General features: G+C 45.9%; 1 protein-coding gene across 1 annotated transcript; it reads left to right on the top strand.

Moving 5' to 3' along the window:
* Positions 1 to 9,581: 9,581 nt before the first annotated feature.
* LOC146866643 (uncharacterized) lies at positions 9,582 to 24,842 on the top strand. Its single transcript, XM_085614407.1, has 4 exons — positions 9,582 to 10,308; positions 14,985 to 15,116; positions 19,023 to 19,084; positions 24,561 to 24,842. The coding sequence occupies exons 1-4, from the start codon at positions 9,582 to 9,584 to the stop codon at positions 24,840 to 24,842; spliced, it is 1,203 nt and encodes a 400-aa protein (XP_085470533.1).
* Positions 24,843 to 25,498: the final 656 nt, after the last annotated feature.

Genomic DNA, 25,498 nt, shown 5'->3' with positions numbered 1-25,498 from the left:
CTTTGAATATACACACCCGTGTTTCTTGTAATTGTTTCTTGCAATTGTTTTCTCTTGATCAATTAATTATTGTCATTTTTAAGATTTATTTGTTGAATCTTTTGCAAAACCTGACTCTGAATAAGTTAATAGTACGTTACTTAGATAGAACTTACTCCATATATTTCTATTTAATCAATTTCTGTGTAAGTTACAGCTGAGCCCCGGCAGTCACAGCAGTCTGTCTGCTATCTGTAAGTTGAGTTCAGCGTTACGGAGTCAGTCGCACAAACTCATTTTGGGGTGTGGCTGGTGGCCCAACTCTGCTAGTACTTTGTTTCAGCGCTGAACATCACTAAGTCAGCGGTATGAGTACCATGTAGATCACAGAATTGTGTTTTATGAAGGTAGCTCAGTGGGTTACTGCTTTTGTCTCATGGCACTAGGTTAGTGCCCTTTCATTTCAGGTGCTTTGCAGCAGTTTCAAGAACTTCTTCGAGTCTCTCATTGCTCAAATGGAGTGTTATTTCTGCTATTTATCAAGTTCCATGGGCTTCATTGCTTGATTTTGCTCGCGAGAAAGTGTCACTTTTATTGTGACACATTTGGTCGTTGAATGCCACTCACAAGTACACTGAAAGCATGAAAATGTCACACATAGGCAATAACCTGAAACCTTGGCAGCTATGATTTACCTCGTCTTCATTGCTTGATTTTGCCAGTGAGAAAGTGTCTCTCATAGTCGTTGAATATCACTCATTTTTACACTGAAATTATGAAAATGTCACACATAAGCAGTCTGAAGCTGTGGCGGCTATGTAGCACTCTTCACATAGTCTCCCGCTGAAGAGCAGGTATCACACGATACAGGAAAAAGAGCAAACCAAAGATTAATGTCTAGAATGTCCTCTCTAATAAATGTAAAAAAAATCTAAACGTTTTGATTGATACTGTGAGAAACTCCCCGAGCTGATTCACTCATTCCTGCCCGATTTTTTTCAACAAATTTCTATTTGGTTACTTGATTCACTCTGACTATAGACCTAATAAACCCTATTTTTTAAAAATCTTTTCCCAAACTATACCAACTAATGAGGGGTCATCTTTGTAATTCTAATTTATCATGGTGGTTGTGAGGATGGTCTCACAGACTTGTGACACACAAGACCAAAACGTTGATGCCTAGTCCAACTCTGCCTATGTGAATCGACTAGATCCTCATCTTTTTATCATTTATTTTTTATGGTGGACTATGTTTGACATTTATTAGAGTGGACTTTCTGGAAATTAATCTTTAGTTTTCTCACTCCAACATTGAAACTAATATGACATGGTTAATGTTTTGGGGTATATTTTTGATTTTTACCCCCAATATCAAATATATTGAATATAAGGAGCTATCTATGTGTGTGTCTTTTTCCGGATTAATTCCTTCACAAATATATACAATTTTGTTTCAATTCACTTGCCAACTGTCACTTGTGGGACAGACACCTCACCGCATTTATTTTTTTAATTTCTGGTTGTAAATAAGTCTGGGCGGTGAACTCCGCTCCGTTCGTGGAGTTTGCGGAGTTTTCCGCACTACGCGTTACGCGTTTCATCAACGTCAAGTTGGCGAGCACGAGCGAGGAAAATCAACCTCCCGGCGATTTCTCTACGTGAGTGGTCAGATTTCTCATTGCGAGTGGCCGCGTATGCTCACGACCGCTCGCGTTGAGAAACTGTCCGTTCGCATTGAGAAAGCTGCTGCTCGAGTAAAAATCTACTCGAGCGGCAGAAAGGAAGCAGTGCCCGCTTGCGCTGTACATAGTGCCGTTCGTGATGATTGCACAATGCGGACAAACATCTGACACTGAAAATCACCGCAAACGGAATTTATCTAAAGAAACTCTGCCGCTTGCGGAGTTCCGCGCAGGGTTTTTTTAACGTGGAACTCCTTAAACTCCGCCCAGGCTTAGTTGTAGATAATTCCCTTGTTGGCCTCTGACCTTTATTCACTGCTACCACACCATGACACGAGAGATGAGTTGGAAACCCCATCACAGAGTGGATTTCCATCTCGTATTTAGAGGCTCTTCACAGCCAGCGTCCATTACGGGGTTTACATAGGTGGCAGGATTAGACACTTTTGTTTTATTTTTTTTTAAGTGGAGGGGTTGGGGTGGGTACAAGTACCTTAGGCCTCCTTGCACATAGTGAAATATTTTTAGAAACTGTCATGACTGCTGCTCATAAGTAATTAGCAATTCATTTCCAAAGCCTCAATTTTCAACTCTATCATTTAGTTAATGGCTTAAAATCTATATGGCCTCGCTTAATGACCATATAACTATGTACTGCCAGCCTTCCATGGAAGCCCGACTCAGCGATAAAAAATAAAAAAAAACCCTGAATAGTGTATGGTCCATTGAAAGATTTACCTATCCACAAATGTATTGTTTGTTACAATTCTGTTTCATCCCGTCTTTCTAATTCTCTCTATCATACCGGCACCCACCAATGTTGTGCACCCATATGAACTTGTACACCGTGCACTTTATACATTGCAGAAGCCTCTATTTACCACATTTAAGTTAAGAGGGAAATGTACAATAGCGGAATTATTGAAAAGCTATTAATGTTCTCTAGCTATTAATGAAGCTCTACAGTTCTACAGTTTGCTGTGCTGTTACCTGGAAGGAGGATTCGCTGCTGCAGAAGGGAGGACCCAGTCAACACCTCGCGGAACCCGCTTCGCGGGTCCCGCATCGCCAAGGTCGCCAAGCCGAGTGTTGTTACCTGCAGGGTGTGTGCGCGAGTGACAGGGCTGCGAGCGCTGGGAACCGGGACTCACTCTCCCAGGAGCCCCGGCGATCCCGAGGCCAAGTCACCTGGCCCGCTCTCCCTGACCGCCCCGCCCTGCAAATCAGCTGAAAAGGAGCCCGCCCAAGCGGGAAACCGGGAAGCTCTACAGTTCTACAGTTTGCTGTGCTGTTACCTGGAAGGAGGATTCGCTGCTGCAGAAGGGAGGACCCAGTCAACACCTCGCGGAACCCGCTTCGCGGGTCCCGCATCGCCAAGGTCGCCAAGCCGAGTGTTGTTACCTGCAGGGTGTGTGCGCGAGTGACAGGGCTGCGAGCGCTGGGAACCGGGACTCACTCTCCCAGGAGCCCCGGCGATCCCGAGGCCAAGTCACCTGGCCCGCTCTCCCTGACCGCCCCGCCCTGCAAATCAGCTGAAAAGGAGCCCGCCCAAGCGGGAAACTGGGAAGCTCTACAGTTCTACAGTTTGCTGTGCTGTTACCTGGAAGGAGGATTCGCTGCTGCAGAAGGGAGGACCCAGTCAACACCTCGCGGAACCCGCTTCGCGGGTCCCGCATCGCCAAGGTCGCCAAGCCGAGTGTTGTTACCTGCAGGGTGTGTGCGCGAGTGACAGGGCTGCGAGCGCTGGGAACCGGGACTCACTCTCCCAGGAGCCCCGGCGATCCCGAGGCCAAGTCACCTGGCCCGCTCTCCCTGACCGCCCCGCCCTGCAAATCAGCTGAAAAGGAGCCCGCCCAAGCGGGAAACCGGGAAGCTCTACAGTTCTACAGTTTGCTGTGCTGTTACCTGGAAGGAGGATTCGCTGCTGCAGAAGGGAGGACCCAGTCAACACCTCGCGGAACCCGCTTCGCGGGTCCCGCATCGCCAAGGTCGCCAAGCCGAGTGTTGTTACCTGCAGGGTGTGTGCGCGAGTGACAGGGCTGCGAGCGCTGGGAACCGGGACTCACTCTCCCAGAAGCCCCGGCGATCCCGAGGCCAAGTCACCTGGCCCGCTCTCCCTGACCGCCCCGCCCCTCATGTTCCTCCTAACCAACGCCTACAAGAAGTGACGTGCCTCGCTGCGCGGGAGCGCGCGGGAGTGCCCGGGGCTAAGCCCGGGCAAAGGGCGGGCCCTCTGTGGCCCTCAGAGGCACGAGAAGGCGAGGCGAGGCCACCCCCCTAAGGTTCGCCGTCTGGGATTAGTAAGGTACAGAACTCTATTAACCCTCATTACCCCCAGGTCTTCTGCCATCTGCCTGTGGATCCTGACACATACCTTGGTCAATTGGCTCGGTCGTTTGTAAGAGGTAGGCATTATGGTAAGGAAAAAGCCCGCATCTGCTGCGACGGAGCCCCTCAACACAATGCTCTCATATGTGGTTCAAAAAGTCAATAAGATCAACAATGAGAGGAGGCAATCGCTAGGCTTGAGCCAATCGCCAGTTCTTCCGTTAGAAAGCCCGCCCGCAAGGGCATCTACTCCAGAGTTACTGACCACACCGCCAGATCTTCCCCAGTCGAATAGCCTAGTTCATATCCCACAAGACTTGGCCAGCGATGCAGAAGATCCTCATGTTTTGGTTAACTCGTCGGCCAATAACGGCAATACCTCAGAGCATAATCACCAGTCATTTTCCATCGAGGAAGTACCGTCACCGGGGCAGCCCGTTCCACGGCCAGTGAGAACCTGTAGAAAATCTCACTCAAAGAGAGGGGGGAAACAACAAGGCAGGAGAAAGGCAGCTACACCACCCCCAAGACGTGAAGGGCAACAAATTGACTTTGATGCCGATGCAGAATCCAGACGTATTGTTGATGATGAACTCTTTAATCGGATCCAAGATATGATTGATATAAAAATTAGGACAATCATCAAGCCCTTGATTGGTAAACTGGATAAATTAACTTCGGAGGTTAAGAAGGCGGGGGGTGCACAAAGTAATCTGGTGGTAGAGGTGGCCAATCTATCTGCTCTTGTCACAAAATTGGCATCGGGAGCCGTAGAGGCTCTACCAAATGAGTGTCCCACAGCCTACACTGCCAGAGGGGCCCTTAGCAGTAGCTTCAACTCTATTAACGGCTCCCAGTCAGGACCTAGCAGGCGGAGCCGCGCCGACATCATCATCAGGGGACATAATTGGGACAATACATGAGGATATATCAGCCCAATTTATTTTGGAAGCCTCCCCAGTTGTGCTAGTACTAGCAAATGTCCCAGTCTTAGCACAAAACAAAATAGAATCGAAACAGGACTTGAAGGATAAAGCTCTTCATTGGCTTACTACAAACATGACCATGGCCCCCCAAGGGATGGATAGTTTAGCAAGGGATATTGTTATGACCAGGAGGGTACCTTGGATTGGGTCCAATCCCAAAAAATTTAAGGGGGACTGTGTGATTATAAACTTTGCCAACACAGAGGTCCTCCCAAAAATTTTGAATAACATCTTCCCACCCCAAAGGCGAAGCGGCTCTATAGTCCCGCTCACCCTAAAATTCTTCTATAGTGAGGCTCAGCTCCCTACCTTTTCTAACCCTACTAGAGTTAGGAGAGCGAATAACGCCCCAAACTGGGAAGGCGGTTTTAGACATAGATTCCCCAACGAGCGCCCTGGGCCTATATTTAACTTTGAGCACGGAAGATCTAACCACGCGCATGAGTCAAATTTGTGGCCTCCCATGCCACCAGACCCTGCCGTTAATGGTTGGGGCCCGGGTTGGATGGGCCAAGATCCCATTGGGCGAATCAATAGGTTTGTACCATGGGCGAGAAACGATTACTTTCCGATACGCCCAAATACCCCTTTACCTATGTGGAACATCGCAGCTATGGGTCAAGGTCAGGCAGCTACCCCTTTTGATTGGGGGGGCGGATTGGGGAATAGGTATGCTCCCTTAGCGGATCTAAACAACTGCGATTGACTTAAACCTTGCAATGTCCGAGCAAGTGAGTCCATAACTAGACCCGAAATAAACCTTAGCCAGTGTTACACCAATGACGGTCTCCGCCTGCTTACATTTTATGAAACACCTGAGAGTTATGTCCCGTTGGACAACCCTGGGCTATCATACCAGGGGGAGGGTTGCATAGCGTCAACCCTGAACATCGTTCCAACACAGAACGCACCTGGGGTAGCTCAGAACAAGGCGGTCAGATCCTTAAGCTTAGCTGAGGGGTGTTTGTTGGGGGAAAAAGAGCTGAGGTTACCTACCAACGCCTGTAAAATTATAACATGGAACATAGCTGGCTCATCTGCAAAACGACAGGACAAAGCATGTGTGAGCTTTATTTCTAAGCAACATATAATTGCCCTGCAAGAAACGTGGGACATATCGGCTAATTTCTGGTGGGATGGATTCACCTGCTTCTCTATCCCTGCAGTCCCTAGCCGCATGGGCAGAGCTAAAGGAGGTTTGGCCATTATGTTTTCTCTAGATCTGAAGGGCACCTATAGGCAGATAAATACAGATTCCGTAAACATCCTAATGGTTGAAAGGACGACTAGTAACAATTGTAGGACGATATATATTAATTTTTACAACTCTAGGAACAGCGAACACAGTGGGAGTAATGTCGCTAACCTAGATAATATCTTAAATAAAGTGTCTCAGAATATCTATTTAGTTTATGAGTTTATCCTATTAGGAGATTTTAATATTCATCTATGTAACCTGGGTTGTATGGGAAGAGGTGACAATGTAACTGAGGGGGGCGAGGAGGCCCCTCGGGGCCCCCACTTTGAACACTCTACAGAGGGGCTTGAGTTAGAAGAATTATTAGCAAACCATGACCTTTATGAACCCGATAAGGGCGTTAGGGCGCCAACCTACATTGGCAGTCACCATGGCTCAGTGATAGACTACATCTTTGTTTCACAAGGTATTTTAAACCGGTCTATGGTCTATTGTACAGTCATAATACCCTACAGTGACCACAACCCTGTACTACTTGAAGTGGCCTGGGGTGGCCAGATGGGAGCACCGCCAAAAGCACTTAAACCAGCACACCCCCTGAAACCCTGCGACCAAGACAGACGACTGAAATGGGCCAAAGTGATCCCGGATAATTTCTATGAAATAAATTTTCCAAAAATAAAGGACAAAGTGGCCATCTGTCAAAAATCGGGGGCGCAAGGTAAAGAAATTATAGAGGCTTTTGAGGAAATTTGTGGCCAGGTGGCTAAGGATCTTTTAGTCAAGCCAAAAAAAGGATTTTCTGGAACAAAACGTTGGTTTGATTCTGCTTGTTCAAAAGCGCACAGAGCATTGTTGACAGCGTTAAAAACCTCTCCCAGGGCTGGGGAGGATATTGTTAGATTAAGGAAACGCTACAAGGTTGCCATTAAGAACCGCAAAGAATCCCTTAAACGCGAAGCATGGGAAAATCTCCTCTCAGCTGCAGTACTGAAGGACAGTAAAAGATTCTGGGAGATCATTAGACAACCGTTATTTTCTGAAGACAATAATGCTCTTATGGACTGTGTGATCACCGACGACAAATGGCTAAACCACTTCAAAAATGTATATGAGGGTGGGTCCAAAGGAACTGCAGATGTTTCAGTACCTGCTATAGTGGCAGACCCGTTGGTCTTCAATCCCGAAGAAGTAGAAAAAGCCCTGATGGCTACAACAAGACATAAAGCTCCCGGCCCTGACGGTGTTCCCGCTGATTTTTTCATGTACTCTCCCAAATTGTGGTCGGCGGTATTGTCGAAAGTGTTTAACGCAGCCAACAACCATGTACCCAGTTCTTGGGCCACATCCACCATAGTCCCTATCTATAAAAATAAAGGCCAGCAAGATGATCCCGCCTCCTATAGGCCCATATCTCTTTTGGACTCAACGGTAAAAATATTAGGCAGAGTTCTTCTAGCCAGACTTAATGACAACGTTGAGAGCCGTGGAGGGTTGTCTGAACTACAATATGGATTCAGAGAAAAAAAGGGGACGATCGAACAATGTATAAACTTACATCTATTAATTTCTAAATATACAGTGGCAAAGGAGGGCTCCATGTTCCTTGCATTTATGGACCTCTCCTCTGCCTTTGATCTGGTGAATAGGTCGAAATTGTGGCAGTTATTGTTGGAGATGGGCATTGATGAGTCTTTGGTTGTGTTTATGGCTAAACTGCACCAGGAGCTTTTTGCAGCTGTCCGAGTCACAAATGATGGCAGACGTACCCCCCTGTTTAAATCCCTTAAGGGGGTGCGGCAAGGCTGTATTCTAGCCCCTGTATTATTCACCATCTACATCAACAGGCTGGGCAGTCACCTGCAGGGACAGGCAGCCGACGTTCCGCATGCAGGAGATGTCAAAATTCCAGCGCTCCTGTATGCGGACGATGCAGTGCTGATAGCCCGCACTGGGGTAGGCCTACAGCATCTCCTGGACGCTTTTGGTAGCTTCATGGAGATGCTGGACCTTAAGGTCAATGCCTCTAAATCACACACGATGGTCATGGGGCGTGAATGCAACAAAAAAAGACACAAAACATTTTTTTGCAGGGGAGTCCCTGTCACCAACGTGTCCACATTTCCATATTTGGGGGTAATATTTGACCAGAAAGGAACTTGGGGCCCTCAGATAAGAGCAAAAAGATTGGCGGTAATAAGATCCTCCTCAGCGATTTTGGGCTTTGCTGGGAAGCTAGGGGCTAGGCCCATGCAAGCCCTTCTGAAAATCTACAAGAGCAAACCAGTGGCCATAGCGGCCTATGGTTCCCAACTGTGGGGTTACGTAAACCTGGATCCAATTCAGAGAGCAGAAAATAGATTCATTAGATCCTTGCTCTCAGTCCCGCAATCCACCCCAACGTATTCCATCCATAAGGAGGTGGGTCTGCCCTATCTGTCTGATACCCTGAGTCTTGCTCCGCTAACTTTGTGGCTGAAATTGTGGACAAATGATGACCTACCTCTGAACCACAAGATTTTGCACGATGTCTTATCCTTGGATAAATACACCAGTATCCCTTGGTTGGCATATGTAGCTAAAACCCTTGCAGATCTGGGTCGCCCAGATCTTTTTTCATCTCCGGAAAATATTAGGAGACAGGACATAGTAACCATCAAAGAGTTATTTAGGGATAGGCAGGAAGCACGGAGGGAGGATCTCGAAGTGTTGAAACCCGCAGTAAGGGCACATAACCTCCTGGTTTGTACACCCTCACTCGCCCCCTACTTGAACTTTGTCACATTCCCATATCACAGGTTTTTATTATCAAAGTTCCGATTTAATTTGATACATTTTTATCTAGGTTCATTTAAGACCTGGCAGAAGCCTGAGCAGGCCCCACCGTGCTGCTGCGACAATTTTTCGGTGCAGGATACTCTGCACTTTGTTATGTTTTGTAGTATATACCATGAGCAGAGAAAGAAATATTTGTTGCCTATTTTGAAAAAAGCTGGTTTTGTCCAAGTAAGACCAGCCCTGCTCTTTCTACAACTACTACCTAACATACATGTTACTTTTTGTATGGCAAACTTTCTGGTAGCCGCAATGCGGGCGAAACCTGTTAGCCATAGCTTACTTTAAAACTTCTCTTGTTGTTTGAGCATGTTTACGTGATAGATTTGTATAGAAATATTTTATCCATGTCTAAAATTTTTCTTCTGTTTGTTTATTAGGTTTTTTTGTGTGGGAAATGTAAATAGATGTATAGTAGGCGTTCTTTGTATGACTTGTAATAAGTCGAATAAAGATATTCTGACTGACTGACTGACTATTAATGTTCTTCACAATGAGAGCAATTAAAGAACTTTAACATGAGCCATGGTACCCATATTTATTTAAATTTTCTTTTCTCTCAGGATCAAAATGGAGCCGTCTGAGTGTTTAGCTGAAGCTGAGCCAAACCCCTTGGGCAGCCTGCGGCATGAGGCGAAGAAGGTTTTAGAAATCTACATCAAACGCAGTTTAAGCAATTGCGAGGCAAAAACCAGGGGCTACTTGATCGCTCCAGTCGATTTGTCTAATCAAAGAACAGAGACGAAAAGATTGAGGAAAGTACAAAGGTCTATGAGTGACTTTGGGAAATATCCTGGGCGCAGAAATGTGGAAACACCACTAGACAACAGCAAATCAGAAGCCAGAACTGAAATAGAGGCCAAAAACGCAGACGCCAGGAATGATCAGATGAAGCCATCGCAGACTGAAGCGGGGGTGGAAGATGGGAGAACCACAGGCAAACCCATTCACAAAGTAAAGCAGGGGAAAGGTCAGCAGTCCTGGCTAAAGAGCCTCTTAAGTTTCTTCACCAAGAGAAAAGATAATGGACATAAAGACAACTCAGAGACAATGCATACGGATTCCAATGGGAACCACCTTCACGGGTGTAAGGAGCAGGATTCGTCCGCTGACCTATGTACATCCTGTCAAGGATTAGTCAAGAGTAACAAAAGAAAGAGCAGCATCAAGAGAGCCTTCTCCTTTAAGAAAAATGTAACCGAAGTGGAGAAGTGGTCCAGTCTAAAGGACGCAGGTAGAAAATCGATGCGACCAAGCCACCTTCCACTGCAACAGGTCAACGGGCCAAGCAAAGAAGGTAGGAGACCTCTGTATATGAATATGAAATGGTTTTAAGGGACTCATTGAGGGCATTTAGGGATAGTGTTTACTGTTCCTTTTTTACTGACTTCATCCATGTTGTGATTTAATCCAGCAGACTATCTAGGGCCAGACGTACGACCTTTTTTTGCTGTCGCAAACAGGAAATTGGCTTGTTTGCGACCGCAAAAAAAGTTTGTGACTCACTATTAGGTGGGGCGTCCCTTCCTAATAGCGAGTCACAATGCAATGCACCATTGTTTTGCGACCGCATTTGCGGCCGCAAAACACTTCAAGTAGGTGGTCTGCCACTCGCAAACGGGAAGGGGTAACCAGGGGACCCCTTTGTGAGTGTGTGAGAAAATATTTTTTAAGAGCAGGCAGTGGGCCCACGGACCCCTTCCTACTCCTAAAAAAATGAAATGGAAACGTTTCATTTTTCTATTTAAATGCTTTGTTGATAAAGTAGTCAAACACATGGTGGTCTGCTGACCCCAGCAGGCCACCATCACTGGGAGTGCTAGCCATTCCTAATGGGGTCGCAAATTGCACCTGCCTCATGAATATTAATGAGGCAGGCAATTTGCGACCCCATTAGGAATCGCTAACAGTGTCGAGAATCTGTTGTAACTTAAATTTTGCGAGTCGCAAATTGCAAGTCGCAAAGCGACAAATTGTAAATGTCTTCAGCAGCTGCTTATTTTAGTAGAATTGGGAGAACCGTTACTGTTTAAATTACGAATCAGAGAACATATTTCATGAAAAAACAATTAAACACATTACAGTTACATAAACTGCCACCTGTTCATTCCGAATTTCATGCCCAGTGCACCATTAAGATTCTCTAATTCATCTTCAAAATCTGTATGGCCGTACGCACCCCTTTTCACGACCAATAGGAACCGTCCTTACACTTTCAAGCTGCACTCAAAACTTTGCTACTGCCAAATCAATGGATGGTGTCTGCTGCCATCACGGGCGTTGAGATGGTCTTTCCTACTCAAATATCAGCGTGCAAGAAATAATTCCCCACAAGAGTAAACCCCTTTTTACCTAAGTCAAACACGGCTGCCCCATATGACAACTGCTTCTGGCTTGGCCTGAAACACAACCAGCACGGTCTTTACTCCCTCTAAGCTCTCCGCTTAAATGCAAGAATCCAGCTCCCTCCCCCTTGCTTTCTCTCTGCCACCTGTTAGTTTTAGTAGTTGGGTCGTTTCAACTTGCTGTCAATCATTGCTTATGAGCATGCTCCTTCATGGGAGCTTGCCAACAGAGTCAATGGAAATGTGATGTCACTTCCTGCAATGCCATCTAGGCCCAGAGGATATGCAATGTCACTCCTACCACCCTCAATAATTTTAGTAAAATGATGCCACTGAAAAGGATGTGGTGTAGTGGCCGAGTGGCAAGCTTTTATGTCTGAGTACGAAGCGGCCTCTTCATATTTGACTGCATTGTGTGATTGTAGGTGTTCACTTTCTGTCAGTGTGCAATAGTGCACGTATCTGCAGACAAGCATTTGCAATGCAATAGGTCTCGCATTTACGAGAGTTTGAGCTATTGGCACTGTAAATGACAATTCCTTCTATTTATGTGTTGATTTTTAAAACATAAATAAAGGGCATTGTCATTTACAATGCCACTAGCTTGACCTCTCGCAAATGCGAGACCTACTGCATTGCAAATACTTGTTTTAACTGTACATTTGGGGCATGGAGGAGAGGCCATATTATGTATGGCTCCTCCATTAGGCATTCCGGCATTTTAACAAATTTCCACAATGAAGAAAGTCAGCCTGACAAAATTCTATTATGGGGAAATGTCAAAATGAAGAAATACCGGTAACCAGAAAAATAGTATACTTTTGTGAAAAGGTATATGGCTATTTAAAAAAAGATGGGGGGTTTAGAACAGCAGCATAAGGGATAGACAAGGAAGTTAGACAAGAAAGGTAAAAGAAATGGAGGAGGAAGGGGAGAGAGAAAGATCTGGAGTGGATGGGTGGAACTTTCCTGAGAAGGTCCGTTTCTTCTGTAGGATGCAACAGACGCTTAGCTTCATTGCCTAAGAATGAAAGCAGGCTTCTTTGCGGCACACCACCATGTCACTTTGATGCTTACCCTATGAGACCGGCACAGGAGACTGCTAATTTAAAGTTAAAATACAGACTTTTCGGATTGATTGAAAATAGAAGATTTACATGGGTTTCCATACCTGTTTCTATGTATACCTGCTTACTAAGGCAAACAAACACTTCCTTTAAAATGAAATGCAATGATTGTATATTTTTAACATTTTTATTGCAAACAAGTGGTTTCACGTGTAGGCAACTGCATTGTTTCCTTCTTTTTTGTGGCATTTGCTTGCAATAATAAAAAAAAAAACACCCTGCTAGCCACGGTCAAATCTATTGTTTTTGCCAATGCTTGTTTATAGTAATTACTTAAGTGTGACCCTCAGAAACTAACAACTGTATTTGGCGATGGTCACATCTCGAAAAACAGGAACTGCTGACTGTCACACAACATCACAACAAACTGAGTTTGGAAACGACGTCATTCAGAATTGACTTGCAACAGAATCTCCTCAGATTTTTGGGAGGGTGCAGAATCCACAGCGGAATTCTCTTCACCATGTATAAAGTATGGTGTAGAAAATTCCATCAAAGGATCTGTTCCTCTAGAAGGAAGAGGAAGAGGATTTTCTGTTACCTGCCAAAAGAATTACTTAAATATCGTATATCTGGTGCAGCCTCTGAGAGTGAGCGTGACTTTTCACATAAATAGGAAATGTTTGTTAGTGGTAATTAGTCGAATTTGTGTTCTCAGACAAACGAAATGGAAATTAATGATCGGAGGGGCAGCACACTATTTTAATTCTGCAAGAGCAACTGAAGAGACCTCTGCACAGGCGCCTCACAGAGCTCCGGCTGCAAAATTCTAGACTATTTTTAAGCAAGGGCGCCAAAGCTGTATTACACAAGTTACCATAGCAACCACAAACTATTTACTTCCTTCTCGTGTTTGGATGACCTAACCTGAAAGCAATTCACGTCATTAAAATAACCAAGCAAGACTTGTGACATGCATTTAAAAAATAAACAAATAACACTCTTCTCTTCCAAGGTAACCCTAGGCTGTTTAACCCAAGAAGACAAATCAGAACTTTAAATTCGCTTTTTACAAAGTTGTAAACAGCTCTCACAAAGAGAAGGAATGAGAAAAGAAAGAGATGGAGACTGAAATAAAGAACAAGCTGTCGCCATTGTGAGGGAAGTGGGATAAGGGAGGGGGTGGCAAATGGTGAGCTCATTTCGCGGCCGCTTTGATGTTCTCATCAAAGCGGCCGCGAAATGAGCTTTTGTAAACGGGGGATTTGAAAGTGCAAACTAGTGCTTTCAGGCTGCCAAATGGTGCGCGCGCCCGGCGCACATGCACTGTATTTGGAGGCCTGAAAAGCACTAGTTTGCACTTCCAGATCCCCCTTTTACAAAAGCTCTCGCGAGAGCAGCGCTAAAGCGCTGGCTCAGGCGAGCCCTAAAAAAGGACATTTACATCACTTCAAGACTTCTACAGTCTTTGTTTTTAACCCGTTTGTAGTGTCGCTGCGCCAGCACAAATGACGCAGACACTATTATTATTATTATATGGAGCTTTATTCTTGTCCCTCTTAACTTCCCTCGCTCCTACTCTACTCTGCCCCCTCTCGCTCCTCCTCTTCCGCCTCCTGACTCTCCTCCCCACCTCTTGGTATCATGTGCCGGTCCTAGCGCCCAGCACCTATTATAAACATTACACCGTTGAAGAATAAAAAGAGTCACATACACCGGACAGTACAATATATTGCATTAAAAAAGGAAGAAATAAGTCTGCAGCATATTGTTTATTAGGGGCGTTCTGAATTTAAGGCAAGGCTAAAGTCCCATGTTCACTGCCAAATCTTTACTTTGCAATTCTTTAGCATCAGAAAGGAAGAAATGGTGGAAGAACCTTTAAAAACAAACCCACCAACGCCGCCTATTTCTGCAGCTTCTTGTTGGTATATGAGATGTCGTCCTTGCACAGTATTGAGAACTGCCATAGACGACTCCGTAACATTGCAATAACTCTGAAGAGTCTTCTGATGCAGTGACCCTCAGAGTGAACTGATTCGCATTGTAGTTCACGGTGCTCTTGAAGTGATGGAGGTCTCTTGGAACTGCAGTTATGCATATGTTGGATACATATTTGAACTTGTGTAGCCCAGTTTCTCATTGGGAAGGCTTCCTTGTCAGTACTAATCAAAGTCTGCATGGGGAAGCTTTGCTTCGACTTTAGGGCAATAGGGACATTTCCTGATGGGTCGAGACTTCTGAAACACAAGGTGTTAGGAGGGCTCTTCCATACAACTGGCTTGGGCTTTGCCCTTTCTGGCCTTCCAGACCCTCCATTATGGACCATGCCTGTCTATTAAGAGATGTTCAGAAATGTCCCGTTGTGAAGTCTAACATATGGTATGGCCATCTTTGGCTGAGACCAACACCTGAACTAGTGGGATAGCTTTGTGATTCTTTTGACATAGATTCTTTTGAGTGCCTTAAATATTCTGATACTGTATAGCTATTGATGCAATAATCTGTATATTGATGCATTTTGATCAGGTACCTTAATAGGAACCCATTTATGTTGGTAGGTGACCAAAACAATGACTCCTACTATTCCGGTGTGTCTGCCGAGATTGAGCAGATTGTAAAGCAGAATGAGAACCACGAAGGCCGCCTGCGTCTTGCCAGCTCCCATGAGGATCTAGAGTACGAAGAAAAAGGCATGTAGCTCAAAATACACGGCACAGGGGAGGGCCTCATGGCACTTCTCTGCATTCCTCCCAATCTTGCTTTGTGTATGCATGCTCTATCTATCAATGCTATTTGGCCTGCAGTTCTGAAAATTGCACCATTCTGGCAGCGTCAAGTGTCCTTGAAAATGGCAAATGGCGTACTTCAGAAATGCTACCACACATTAGCAATATCCCTTTGGCTGCTACAAGTGCCATTCATAGGAGGGTACATAGGTGTTTGTACTGCACCAGTCTTGTTGGAGACTCGAATTAAGCAATGTTCAGAGAAAAGTTGTTACTGCTAACAATTGTGGTAGTGTAATTGTGGTGTAGGAGGGTTTTATAGACTCTGTATGCCAGGCGACTAACTAACTGCAAGGGAGCAGAATGTATGTTAGATCTGGGGGTCTCTAGTTGGCAGAGGTAAGTACCTTATACCAAATAGGGACCCTTGTTTCTAGTCAGGGTACAGGGACACACACTGTAGATAACCCCTGCTCACCCTCTAGGTAGCTTGGCTCGAGCAGACAGGCTTATCCCCAAGGCAATGTGTTAAGTATTTGCAAGTAACCACCGCAATGACCCCCCAGTACACCACAAATGCAGACCACGCAGGTGAGTATATTAAAAATATATCTTTATCTAGTTTCAGCAATAAAAATCAACTACCATAGCATTGCACATTAGTTTCCGGTTCTCTTCAGCTTTCTCTGGTTGTTAGGAAATTAAAAAGATAGTCTCTAGTCTCTTGTGTGAATTAGTATTCAAAAAGAATAAGTTCGTAGGCTCTCAGTATTTAAATAAACACGTTTCTCCAGCGGTGCCCCTGCGCTTATAACCGAAGCGCTCCTCTCAGGCTGCTCGGTGCAGGGTTTCTGCAGCTCTCGAGCGATGGCCCAATCAGGTCGCGGCTACCTCGTCGAGCCCCCAGTGACGATGTCAGATGTCACCGGAGTCAGCCACTCGCAGCGCGGCTCCTCCGGCCAAGCCTCCACCAGCAACCAATCAGGTCGCGGCCTCCTCGCTTCTTTCTCCGCGGCTTTGCGGAGCGGGGAAAAGCAGCTACTGATCAATTTCGGGCCCCGGGCCGCGGCGGTGAATTCCGGGCAGGGTATTTTAAGGCGCCCAGTGTCAGCGGGTCGATCGAGACGCCGCCAAGCCTCACAGCAGCTCAGTTAGCACTGGGGACGCCCACAATCTTTTGGCCACAGCAATACATGTGCCGATGAGCACGTCGGTCTTCTCAACGCGGCAGCCGGTTTCAGGCAAAGATCAGCGCGGCGCTCTCAAGCAAAGCAGAGAGCAGCCAGCGCACTTCACGGGGCAGATGTTTCAGGAACTTGACACACAGCCCACGATCTCTGCAGTACACAGCAGCCCAGGGGGGGGACACAGCAGATTCTTGAAGTCTTGGCAACCTTTCTGTCCCTGGGTTGCAAAACAGGAGGCCAGCTCTTCTCAGGCCCTTGGAGATTCAAAGTTGAAGACACAGCACACAGCAAAGTCTCGTTAGGTCAAGTAGGTAGGGTCACAGCACACAGCAAGACCCCTTCTCCTCCTCAGCTTCAGTTGCACAGCAGAACAGGTCAGCCCTTAGAGCACACAGCAAGGCAATCTTCCTTCAGTCCTTCAGCGGTCCGTCTTTCAGCAGAGGTTCCTCTTGATTGTAGAATCTAAAAATCTGTTGTCAGGGGTCCTGTACTTATACCCCTAAAAGTCTTTGAAGTCTTTGTGCAAGTGGGTCCTGAGCCCGGTCTGATCCAGTTCTGGGTGTTGCTGGAGCACTTTGTTTTCCTGGCTTCTGCTTTCCTTTCAGAGTGAGGGGCAGAGTCGTCAGCCGCCCAGCAGGAGGTGGAGCCAGCAGTGTGGCAGGCAGGCACAGCCCTATTCACTCCCAGGTGCTATCTCCTCCCTCCACTCTACTTGGAAATGCAGTCATTCAGCAAAGGGCTGACTCATCCAACCTCCTGGGGGCTCCCCAGCCCCTGTCACTCTCAAACCAGACAGTCAATCCACAAGCATGCCCAGGCACACAGAAGGGTCAGACAAGAGAACAGCTACTCTCTAAAAAGTACCGCTCTCCAGCTCAGGATTTAAAAACAACCTCTCCTAAAAGATGTGTTATTAAATGCTGAGCTCAGGGATATCAAACACTCATGTCTTATCTTGTTCCTATGAGAAGATAGGCTGATGGCCATTGGCACCAGCCTCATCCATGTTAGCGTATGGAGCAAGATAACCTTGCAGCAGTGAACACACAAAATGGCCGCTGTTCACTACCAGAGCATGATACCTGCACTAGTACATGCTCTACCTTTTACATACACTGCACCCTGCCCAGGGGGGTACCTTGGGCCTTCCATAGGGATAACTGATGTGTACAAAAAGGGAAGGGTCAGGCCCGGCCAGTGTGGACACTGGCCAGGAGGACATGGCAGTGCAGGGACTGCAGGCAGGCCTGCGGTGGCAGGCCTGAGACACCATTTTAGGGCTGCTCGTGTGGGTGGCGCAATCAGCGCTGCAGGCCCACTAGTAGTATCTGTCATCACCAGCCCTGGCACACACAGTGCACTTTACTAGGGACTTCATGGTGATACAAATATGCCAATCAGGTATATCCAATCAATATGATATTTTACACAGGGAGCACTTACACTCTGGCACTGATTAGCAGTGGCAGAGTGTCCAAAGCATCTAAACCAGCAAAAACGAAATTCAGCACAGCATCAAAAATCCAGGTAGCAGAGGCAAAAGATAGGGGAAAAACCCACGCCAAGGAAGTCAGGTCTAACAATGTATAATTGTGCACTTGCAGTCCTATGCATATGGGAAGTTGAATAAGTGAGGCTTTATATCACGTCAGCGGTTCCTGAGGTCCCTTTTGAGTGCGAGACCGGTACTAAGGCTCTGGGTGTGCGGTAAGGCTGAAAGACCTTTGTGGTGATGCTGGGAAAATGACCATCCAGTCCATTTGGCAGAAGTCACAAGGTCTTGAATTGAGATCTCTCGTCTGTCCAGCACCAATATGTTGCCATCAGAGCAGGTGAGATATGTCCCGAGTCTTGGATAAAATACCAAGTGTGTTACATGGTGCTGACGTGCTGATGTATGACAGACATCCTTTATAGGCAGGCAGCAGACAGCATTTCACCAGTCCAATGGTGACAGTGCAGTGACAAAGACTGAGGCAATATTTTGTAGAAGCAGAGGACAAGCTGAAGATGAAAGAGATGTAGAAGGTTTCCCTGGTGGTTGCATTTTTTTCATAAGAAGATTAAATGAAACCATTCTTCCAAACTGTGAGCTTGTACAGGTACAGGGTGAACCCCAAGTGAGCGAGAAAAGAGAGATGAAGTATCCAAGGGATACATGGGCAGGAATATTGAGACAAATATGGTGGGGTTGCACTCATTCCTGGCCACGTGTGTTTATTTACTTACTGAAATTTTATAGTGCGGGTCTAGGGTTGCCGAATGACCATGTGCTCCTGCGTTGCTGGTTGGCACCAGTTCTCTGGGGGTGCTAAGGCTTTGATTGGTAGATAAGAGGTCTTCCGTAAAGGTATCATCCATTCCACCTTGAATAAGGAAGAAATCCATGGCATTTTCTGACCAGAAGAGGTGTTGCTAGTTCATGATCCAGAGTCATGGAATTAAGGAGAGGTTGATATCAACCGTGCCACTTGACTGGGTTTGTTGTTAGTCCTGTTGTGTAAATGCCCAGACATCCATGCCCTGTATGATGCTGCGAGTAGCCATTGGACTTGCCACTAGCCCAGGTCTTCACATGTTCTAGGTTGACACTTCGATCCGAGATTATGAGAACATGTATTCTCGGCTGCATTTACTCATCGGTGTAAGAGACATCTTGTTAATACTGTGCTTGCTTTTGTAGAACTCTTGATACGAAAGATTGCATCTATGCTTCAGAAGAAGGGCGACGAATGGGACAAAAAGGTGAGACATTCACTTCTAGTCACGTTTCACTGCTTTTGCATCAGCGTCTCTGAGTATGGATGTTGAACCCTCTTTGCTTCTTCACAAGAAGTATACCATTATTTTTCCGTTATAGCGAGGCTTTTGTCGAGGGTTATTCTTCTCTATGTTGAAAGGAACCTTTCTCAAAGAGCCCTCGTTAAATCACTCAGAGCCGCCGTTTTCATTTTCATATTGTTTTAGAACAGAGTTTTCCATTACTGTATTTTCACACATTGTTTAGTATTTGTTTCATTGTATGATTTATTAAAGGGAACATACTCTATAAAACATAAAATATGTTTCTCATTGCCGTTAATGTTTTTGCATCTGCTGGATTTTAAAAACAATCTATCCGTGCTATTTTTGAATGTGTTGTTAGTATTTACTTACGCGGGCTTCACTCCCTTAAGTGAACTGCCTTAAATCCTACAACATAGTGTGACTCAAAGGAGGAGAGTTAAACCAAAAATAGATCAGGGGCGTACCTATAAATGGTTCACAGGTGCCGTGGCACCGGGACCCAAGTCTATGAGGATCCCGCTGCTTTCCAGGTATGGATGTTTTTAATATCCAGCACGGGGTTAGGGGATCCATTTTCCATACTTTTGTATTTTTACTGCTCAACTTGGCCCCACCCTGGCGCCTGCGAATCACACAGCCATCATTCAGCCACCATAACACACACCAGAGCGCCCCAAAATTGTTTGCGGATTTGGGTGGACATCTGGTTGTGACCACATTAAAGCATTCACTCAATTGATCCATAGATAATGGATCATGAGAAACTAGCCTAAGTCAACAGACAGTGGGTTCACCAAATTGGTGAGCCTCAACAATTTAGAAAAGAAAAATGCTTTTCTAGAGTCCCCTCAATCACCCAGGGTTGCCCCTAGGTGACATGATTCATCATTGGGGCCATCCCAAGCATCTACTGCTTGGGGCGTGCTACGACTTGCGAGATTTACGTAGGAGCACTTTTTTGTGTGAAACTATCTATGGATCAATTGAGTGTACTTTAATGATATAGGAGGACGAACCTAGCCTGAACCTCCTTCTCCCTCTTATTCTGACACACATTAAAGCATTCCACAGCAGCACAGTTTTCCAGCTTCCACTAGCCAAATTATCCGTTTAGTCCAATCCATTTCAATGATTGTAAATGCTGCTCAGTCCAGGCTTTAATCGTCACCAATGTGAAAAAGAGACAAGCCTCTTTCCAGTATCCCTTTTCGCATTGAATACACACATTAATTGCTTTGACAACACTTTGAATCCGTGCAAGGCTAACACCAGCTGGGTAGTATTTAACACGCTTTACCAAGTGGTAAGGATAATGGCCAGAATTGCAACACAGCACCCGGTGTCCTTCAGTCCTCTGACGGACACACGTAACTATCCAAAATGGAGATGGCAAAGCGTGTTGACTGATTGCCTGCCAATAAGCGACTACAGATACTGCTTGAGCCATCTCTCTTTCCAGCCCATGTTTACTCCCCGTCAGAGCAAATGTGTTCCTGCTCTGGCTTACCTAGGGCAGTTTAGTCTCCCAATCTGCTCACACCCTGAAACTGGTTCAGAAAACAGTGCAGTCCTAATCTATGGTAAAACAATGTGCAATATGCTGACGAGGTGAAAGTGCAGCCTCTGAGCAGTCAAAACGGTTGCCAGTCATGTAATCAGTGAGCTGGTTGCTGAACCTCAGTGTGTTGTGTCTTGGTGTTCCTATAAAGGTTCAATCCTACTTAAATCATCTGCAGGCGCCATATTGCCCTGGATGCTCTCAGACAGGCTGCCTTTACCAACTCTTAGAAGAACACATACTTGCTGGACACTAGCGTCTAGGGAGTCCCTTCCTTGGAACTCAAACTGGGAAGGTCCCGATGGAGCATCAGTGGTCATCAGGGGCTGGTTAAGGGCACGCGCCACAAAACCTAACGTTGGTCTTCGACCCTGTGGACCACACTATGATCCGTCAGTGGAAGGGTTTCCCTTAAGGGTTTTTTCCTTCTTACACCGACCCACACAACGAGGCACGACCTTTTTAAAGTGAATTTTCAAGCAGAATTTGAAATCTCCTCTTTATTCTGTGTGTCCTAAATGGATTTAAAAGGTATTTCCAGCTTTACAAGAAGTGTCAGCTTCATAAAAAGGCGACTGATCTTTCTCCAGGCAGTGCCATATACCCTAACAGCTGGGCTGCATTTTAAACGGGTCACCCAGTGATCGATTTCACAACACTTCTGAAAGCCCCAGCTGACGTCATCACAAAAAAGCAACAATCTAGATGCTTATCTGTGGTGACTGTTTTTGCCCTCTACAGTAGATGGCCCCTGTAACCAGAAAACCCCAGCTAGTAAAATTGCAGCCCAAAGAGTAAGGACTGTCCACGTCCACTCTCCCCCCATGTTCTGATGTCAGTGTAGGCTCTACACTCTCCCCCCATGTTCTGATGTCTGTTTAGGCTTTAAACTCTCCCCCATGTACTGATGTCAGTGTAGGCTCTAAACTCTCCCCCATGTTCTGATGTCAGTGTAGGCTCTAAACTCTTCCCCCATGTTCTGATGTCAGTGTAGGCTCGAAACTCTCCCCCCCCATGTTCTGATGTCAGTGTAGGCTCTAAACTCTCACCCCATGTTCTGATGTCAGTGTAGGCTCGAAACTCTCACCCCATGTTCTGATGTCAGTGTGGGCTCTAAACTCCCCCCCATGTTCTGATGTCAGTGTAGGCTCTACACTCTCACCCCATGTTCTGATGTCAGTGTGGGCTCTAAACTCCCCCCCATGTTCTGATGTCAGTGTAGGCTCTAAACTCTTCCCCCATGTTCTGATGTCAGTGTAGGCTCTACACTCTCACCCCATGTTCTCATGTCAGTGTAGGCTCGAAACTCTCACCCTATGTTCTGATGTCAATGTAGGCTCTACACTCTCACCCCATGTTCTCATGTCAGTGTAGGCTCGAAACTCTCACCCTATGTTCTGATGTCAATGTAGGCTCTTCACTCTCACCCCATGTTCTCATGTCAGTGTAGGCTCGAAACTCTCGCCCCCCATGTTCTGATGTCAGTGTAGGCTCTAAACTCTCACCCCATGTTCTGATGTCAGTGTAGGCTCGAAACTCTCGCCCCCCATGTTCTGATGTCAGTGTAGGCTCTACACTCTCACCCCATGTTCTCATGTCAGTGTAGGCTCGAAACTCTCGCCCCCCATGTTCTGATGTCAGTGTAGGCTCTAAACTCTCACCCCATGTTCTGATGTCAGTGTAGGCTCGAAACTCTCGCCCCCCATGTTCTGATGTCAGTGTAGGCTCTAAACTCTCACCCCATGTTCTGATGTCAGTGTAGGCTCGAAACTCTCACCCCATGTTCTGATGTCAGTGTGGGCTCTAAACTTCCCCCCCCCATGTTCTGATGTCAGTTTAGGCTTTAAACTCTCCCCCCATGTTCTGATGTCAGTGTGGGCTCTAAACTCCCCCCCCCCCATGTTCTGATGTCAGTTTAGGCTTTAAACTCTCCCCCCATGTTCTGATGTCAGTGTAGGCTTTAAACTCTCCCCCCATGTTTCTGATGTCATTGTAGGCTCTAAACTCTCCCCCCATGTTCTGATGTCAGTGTAGACTCGAAACTCTTCCCCCATGTTCTGATGTCAGTGTAGGCTCTAAACTCTCCCCCCATGTTCTGATGTCAGTGTAGACTCGAAACTCTTCCCCCATGTTCTGATGTCAGTGTAGGCTCTAAACTCTCCCCCCATGTTCTGATGTCAGTGTAGGCTCTACAGACTCACCCCATGTTCTGATGTCAGTGTAGGCACTAAACTCTCCCCCCATGTTCTGATGTCAGTGTAGGCTCTACACTCTCCCCCCATGTTCTGATGTCAGTGTAGACTCTAAACTCTCCCCCCATGTTCTGATGTCAGTGTAGGCTCTAGTTCAGTCTATCTAAATAGAGCAGGTTGAGGGGGGAGTCGGTTTGTACTTGTCTAGTTCTGAAAGTATGTCTGTGGAGCGCATGGGTAGGTTTTTCAAACATGCTTTGAAACATGCACAAGGCTCAGCTCGCACTATCTAGAATAACAGGTGTGCTGCACTGTTAGTGAATGCTACTGTGGATAACTTTGTAACTACTTGCGTCCAAGTTAGGAGTCCCGAGCCCAAAAGCTATTTTTGAATATTTGTTATACTGCTGCCCCAGACTTTTTGGCATATTGCTACGGGCCATGCCTGAATGCCGCCAGTGTCAGGATCCTAACCCTGAAGGTTACAAGAGAACATTAGAGGAACCACCTTTTTAGGTCATGTCTACCAGACCGCTTTTAGCTGTCTGTTTGCAAAACCGCTCCTGTGGAATATACCAAAAACGTACAATGGGCTTATAGCCCACCAATTGCTTGGCATTGGTTTGATTCATTATGTATTGTCACTTGCTTGTTTCTTATTCAATAGCTGGCCTCTTTCTTCTCCCATTTGATACTCATTTGGATCATAGCCTCTTTACCATCCTTTCGATTGTCTTACTTCGATCTTTCCACTGCCAACATTTTAAGAACTACTTTTTTCTTTTTCATTAAGTACTCTATTAGAGTGCATCTGCTTTATTGCTTTTACCAGTATGTGACTTTCTCCCCCTCGTTGCTTCCTCTTCACCCACCCCTCGACCGCTCCTTCATTGCACCCCCGCCCCATCCAGGTCCATAAAGAAAGATATTTTCTTTATTTCATATTTTTTGAGGGCCGTGCTGCTCCACAACTTTATACACCTCTGTTGGTCCCTTGACCCCCACCAAGGCTCCCATTACTTCCACCCACCTGCCCCCACCTGCTCCTTCATTGTTCTGTCACCCTCGCAATCTTTTAAATACTTTTTTATGTGTTTTTTTGGATAAGATGGCATCTGCCATTGGCTGCTGGTCTAATCTGGATTGCAAAAATTGTGTTTGCAAAAATAAAATGAATGTTTTTTTTAATTTATATTCCACGTGGTGTCTGCCATCTTGGATCGGTAAATAAGAAAATGGCACTTGCATCAGTCTGTAGGCACACATATGTGTAGTGACGAATGCATGTGGATATGGAATGAAGCGGTGACAGAAGTGGCCACATCATCTCACCTTTACTTTTTTTCTTTTTCTTTTTTTTGTTTGCTGGTGCTGCCTAGATATGGCAAAAAGCATTAGGAAAGCCGGAAGGTCAGGCACCCATTTATTCGGTTTACCATTCTCATTTATGTCCACTTGCTGGGTCTTGCTGACTTTCTATTTTCTCCTTCTCTGAAGGACAAAAAGCTGTGTGTGCCCCTCCAGGACTCAACACTGGTCATGCTCAGAACCCTGCAGTGGGCACTCATCACACTTAACTTATTTTACTTGCTTCTGAAAATCCAGAACTGCTAAAATAAAGCATGTGAAGTTCTAATATACCCTATTCATGTCTTTAATGTGTGATTTTTGACTTGCATTGCAGATTAAAGAAGACCCCACGTTGAATACATTCTTCAAGGACATGTCCTACAGTTCCTTCAAACAATTAGCAGACATTTATGTGGACAAAGAAGTGAAAAAGAAAAAGGTAGATCTGACCCCCGAGGAGGTGAAGTTTGCATTCACTGTGCACCTCACTGCCAAGGTTGCAGGGGTCTGCCCACACCCTGTGAACCGAATCATGGTCTTTGGGAACCAGTATCTCGAGGACTCGTGCGCACAGTTGTCTTACCGGAGGAAATGCTGGGTAAGGAAACTTAACTAAGCTTTTACTGTCCTCTCTCTTACATTACTTACCCCGAACTGTCCAAGGAAAAGGGCTGTGTCTGCAAAGCATTGACTAAAAGTGGAGTCTGCAGATCCTGGGGTCTATTACAGATGACTGCGCCAGCGCTAATTGTCGCTGTGCGCCCAAGTATGTCTGTGTTTATGTGCGTTTGTGCGCTAATACAATATGCACACAGACGCAAACACACATAAACACAGAGTTCAAAGTCTGCGCCAACATCATGGTGCATTATGCGCAGGGCTGGCTTTAGGCTTGGTGGCGTCCTGTGCGACAATGTTTGTTGGCGCCCCCCCATGACCACCTCCCCCACAGATTCCGACACTCCCACCATTTGACAGTGCTCCTTAAGTCTCAATAACCACTGCCTCTTACATTAATTTAGTTTTATAGCGCGACTCATACCAGTTTAAGGTGTCAGAACACTTTACATCGAATATGAGACGTTATTTCGCATGCCATTACTTTGCATGCTATTACTATGCGGTTATTACTTAGCAATAACCGTTACTACGCAAGTTTTTACTTCGCATACCATTACATTGAAAGTGTTAATGTATGCGAAGTAAAAACTTGCCTAGTAATAAACATGGTTTGCCACTGGATTCAAGCAAGCCTGGCTGAAGACGGCTGAA

The sequence above is a fragment of the Triturus cristatus genome, chromosome 1_2, assembly GCF_964204655.1.
Source record: "Triturus cristatus chromosome 1_2, aTriCri1.1, whole genome shotgun sequence".
Lineage (NCBI taxonomy): Eukaryota > Metazoa > Chordata > Amphibia > Caudata > Salamandridae > Triturus > Triturus cristatus.
Note: the sequence above shows the minus strand (reverse complement) of the source record. Positions and strands in the feature narration are given on the sequence as shown.

Excerpts from the sequence above, each read along its gene's own strand:
- LOC146866643 (XM_085614407.1), top strand. The coding sequence starts at position 9,582 with ATGGAGCCGTCTGAGTGTTTAGCTGAAGCTGAGCCAAACCCCTTGGGC. Across the intron at positions 10,309-14,984 it reads CAACGGGCCAAGCAAAGAAG|GTGACCAAAACAATGACTCC; the intron begins GTAGGAGACCTC and ends TTATGTTGGTAG. Across the intron at positions 19,085-24,560 it reads GCGACGAATGGGACAAAAAG|ATTAAAGAAGACCCCACGTT; the intron begins GTGAGACATTCA and ends CTTGCATTGCAG.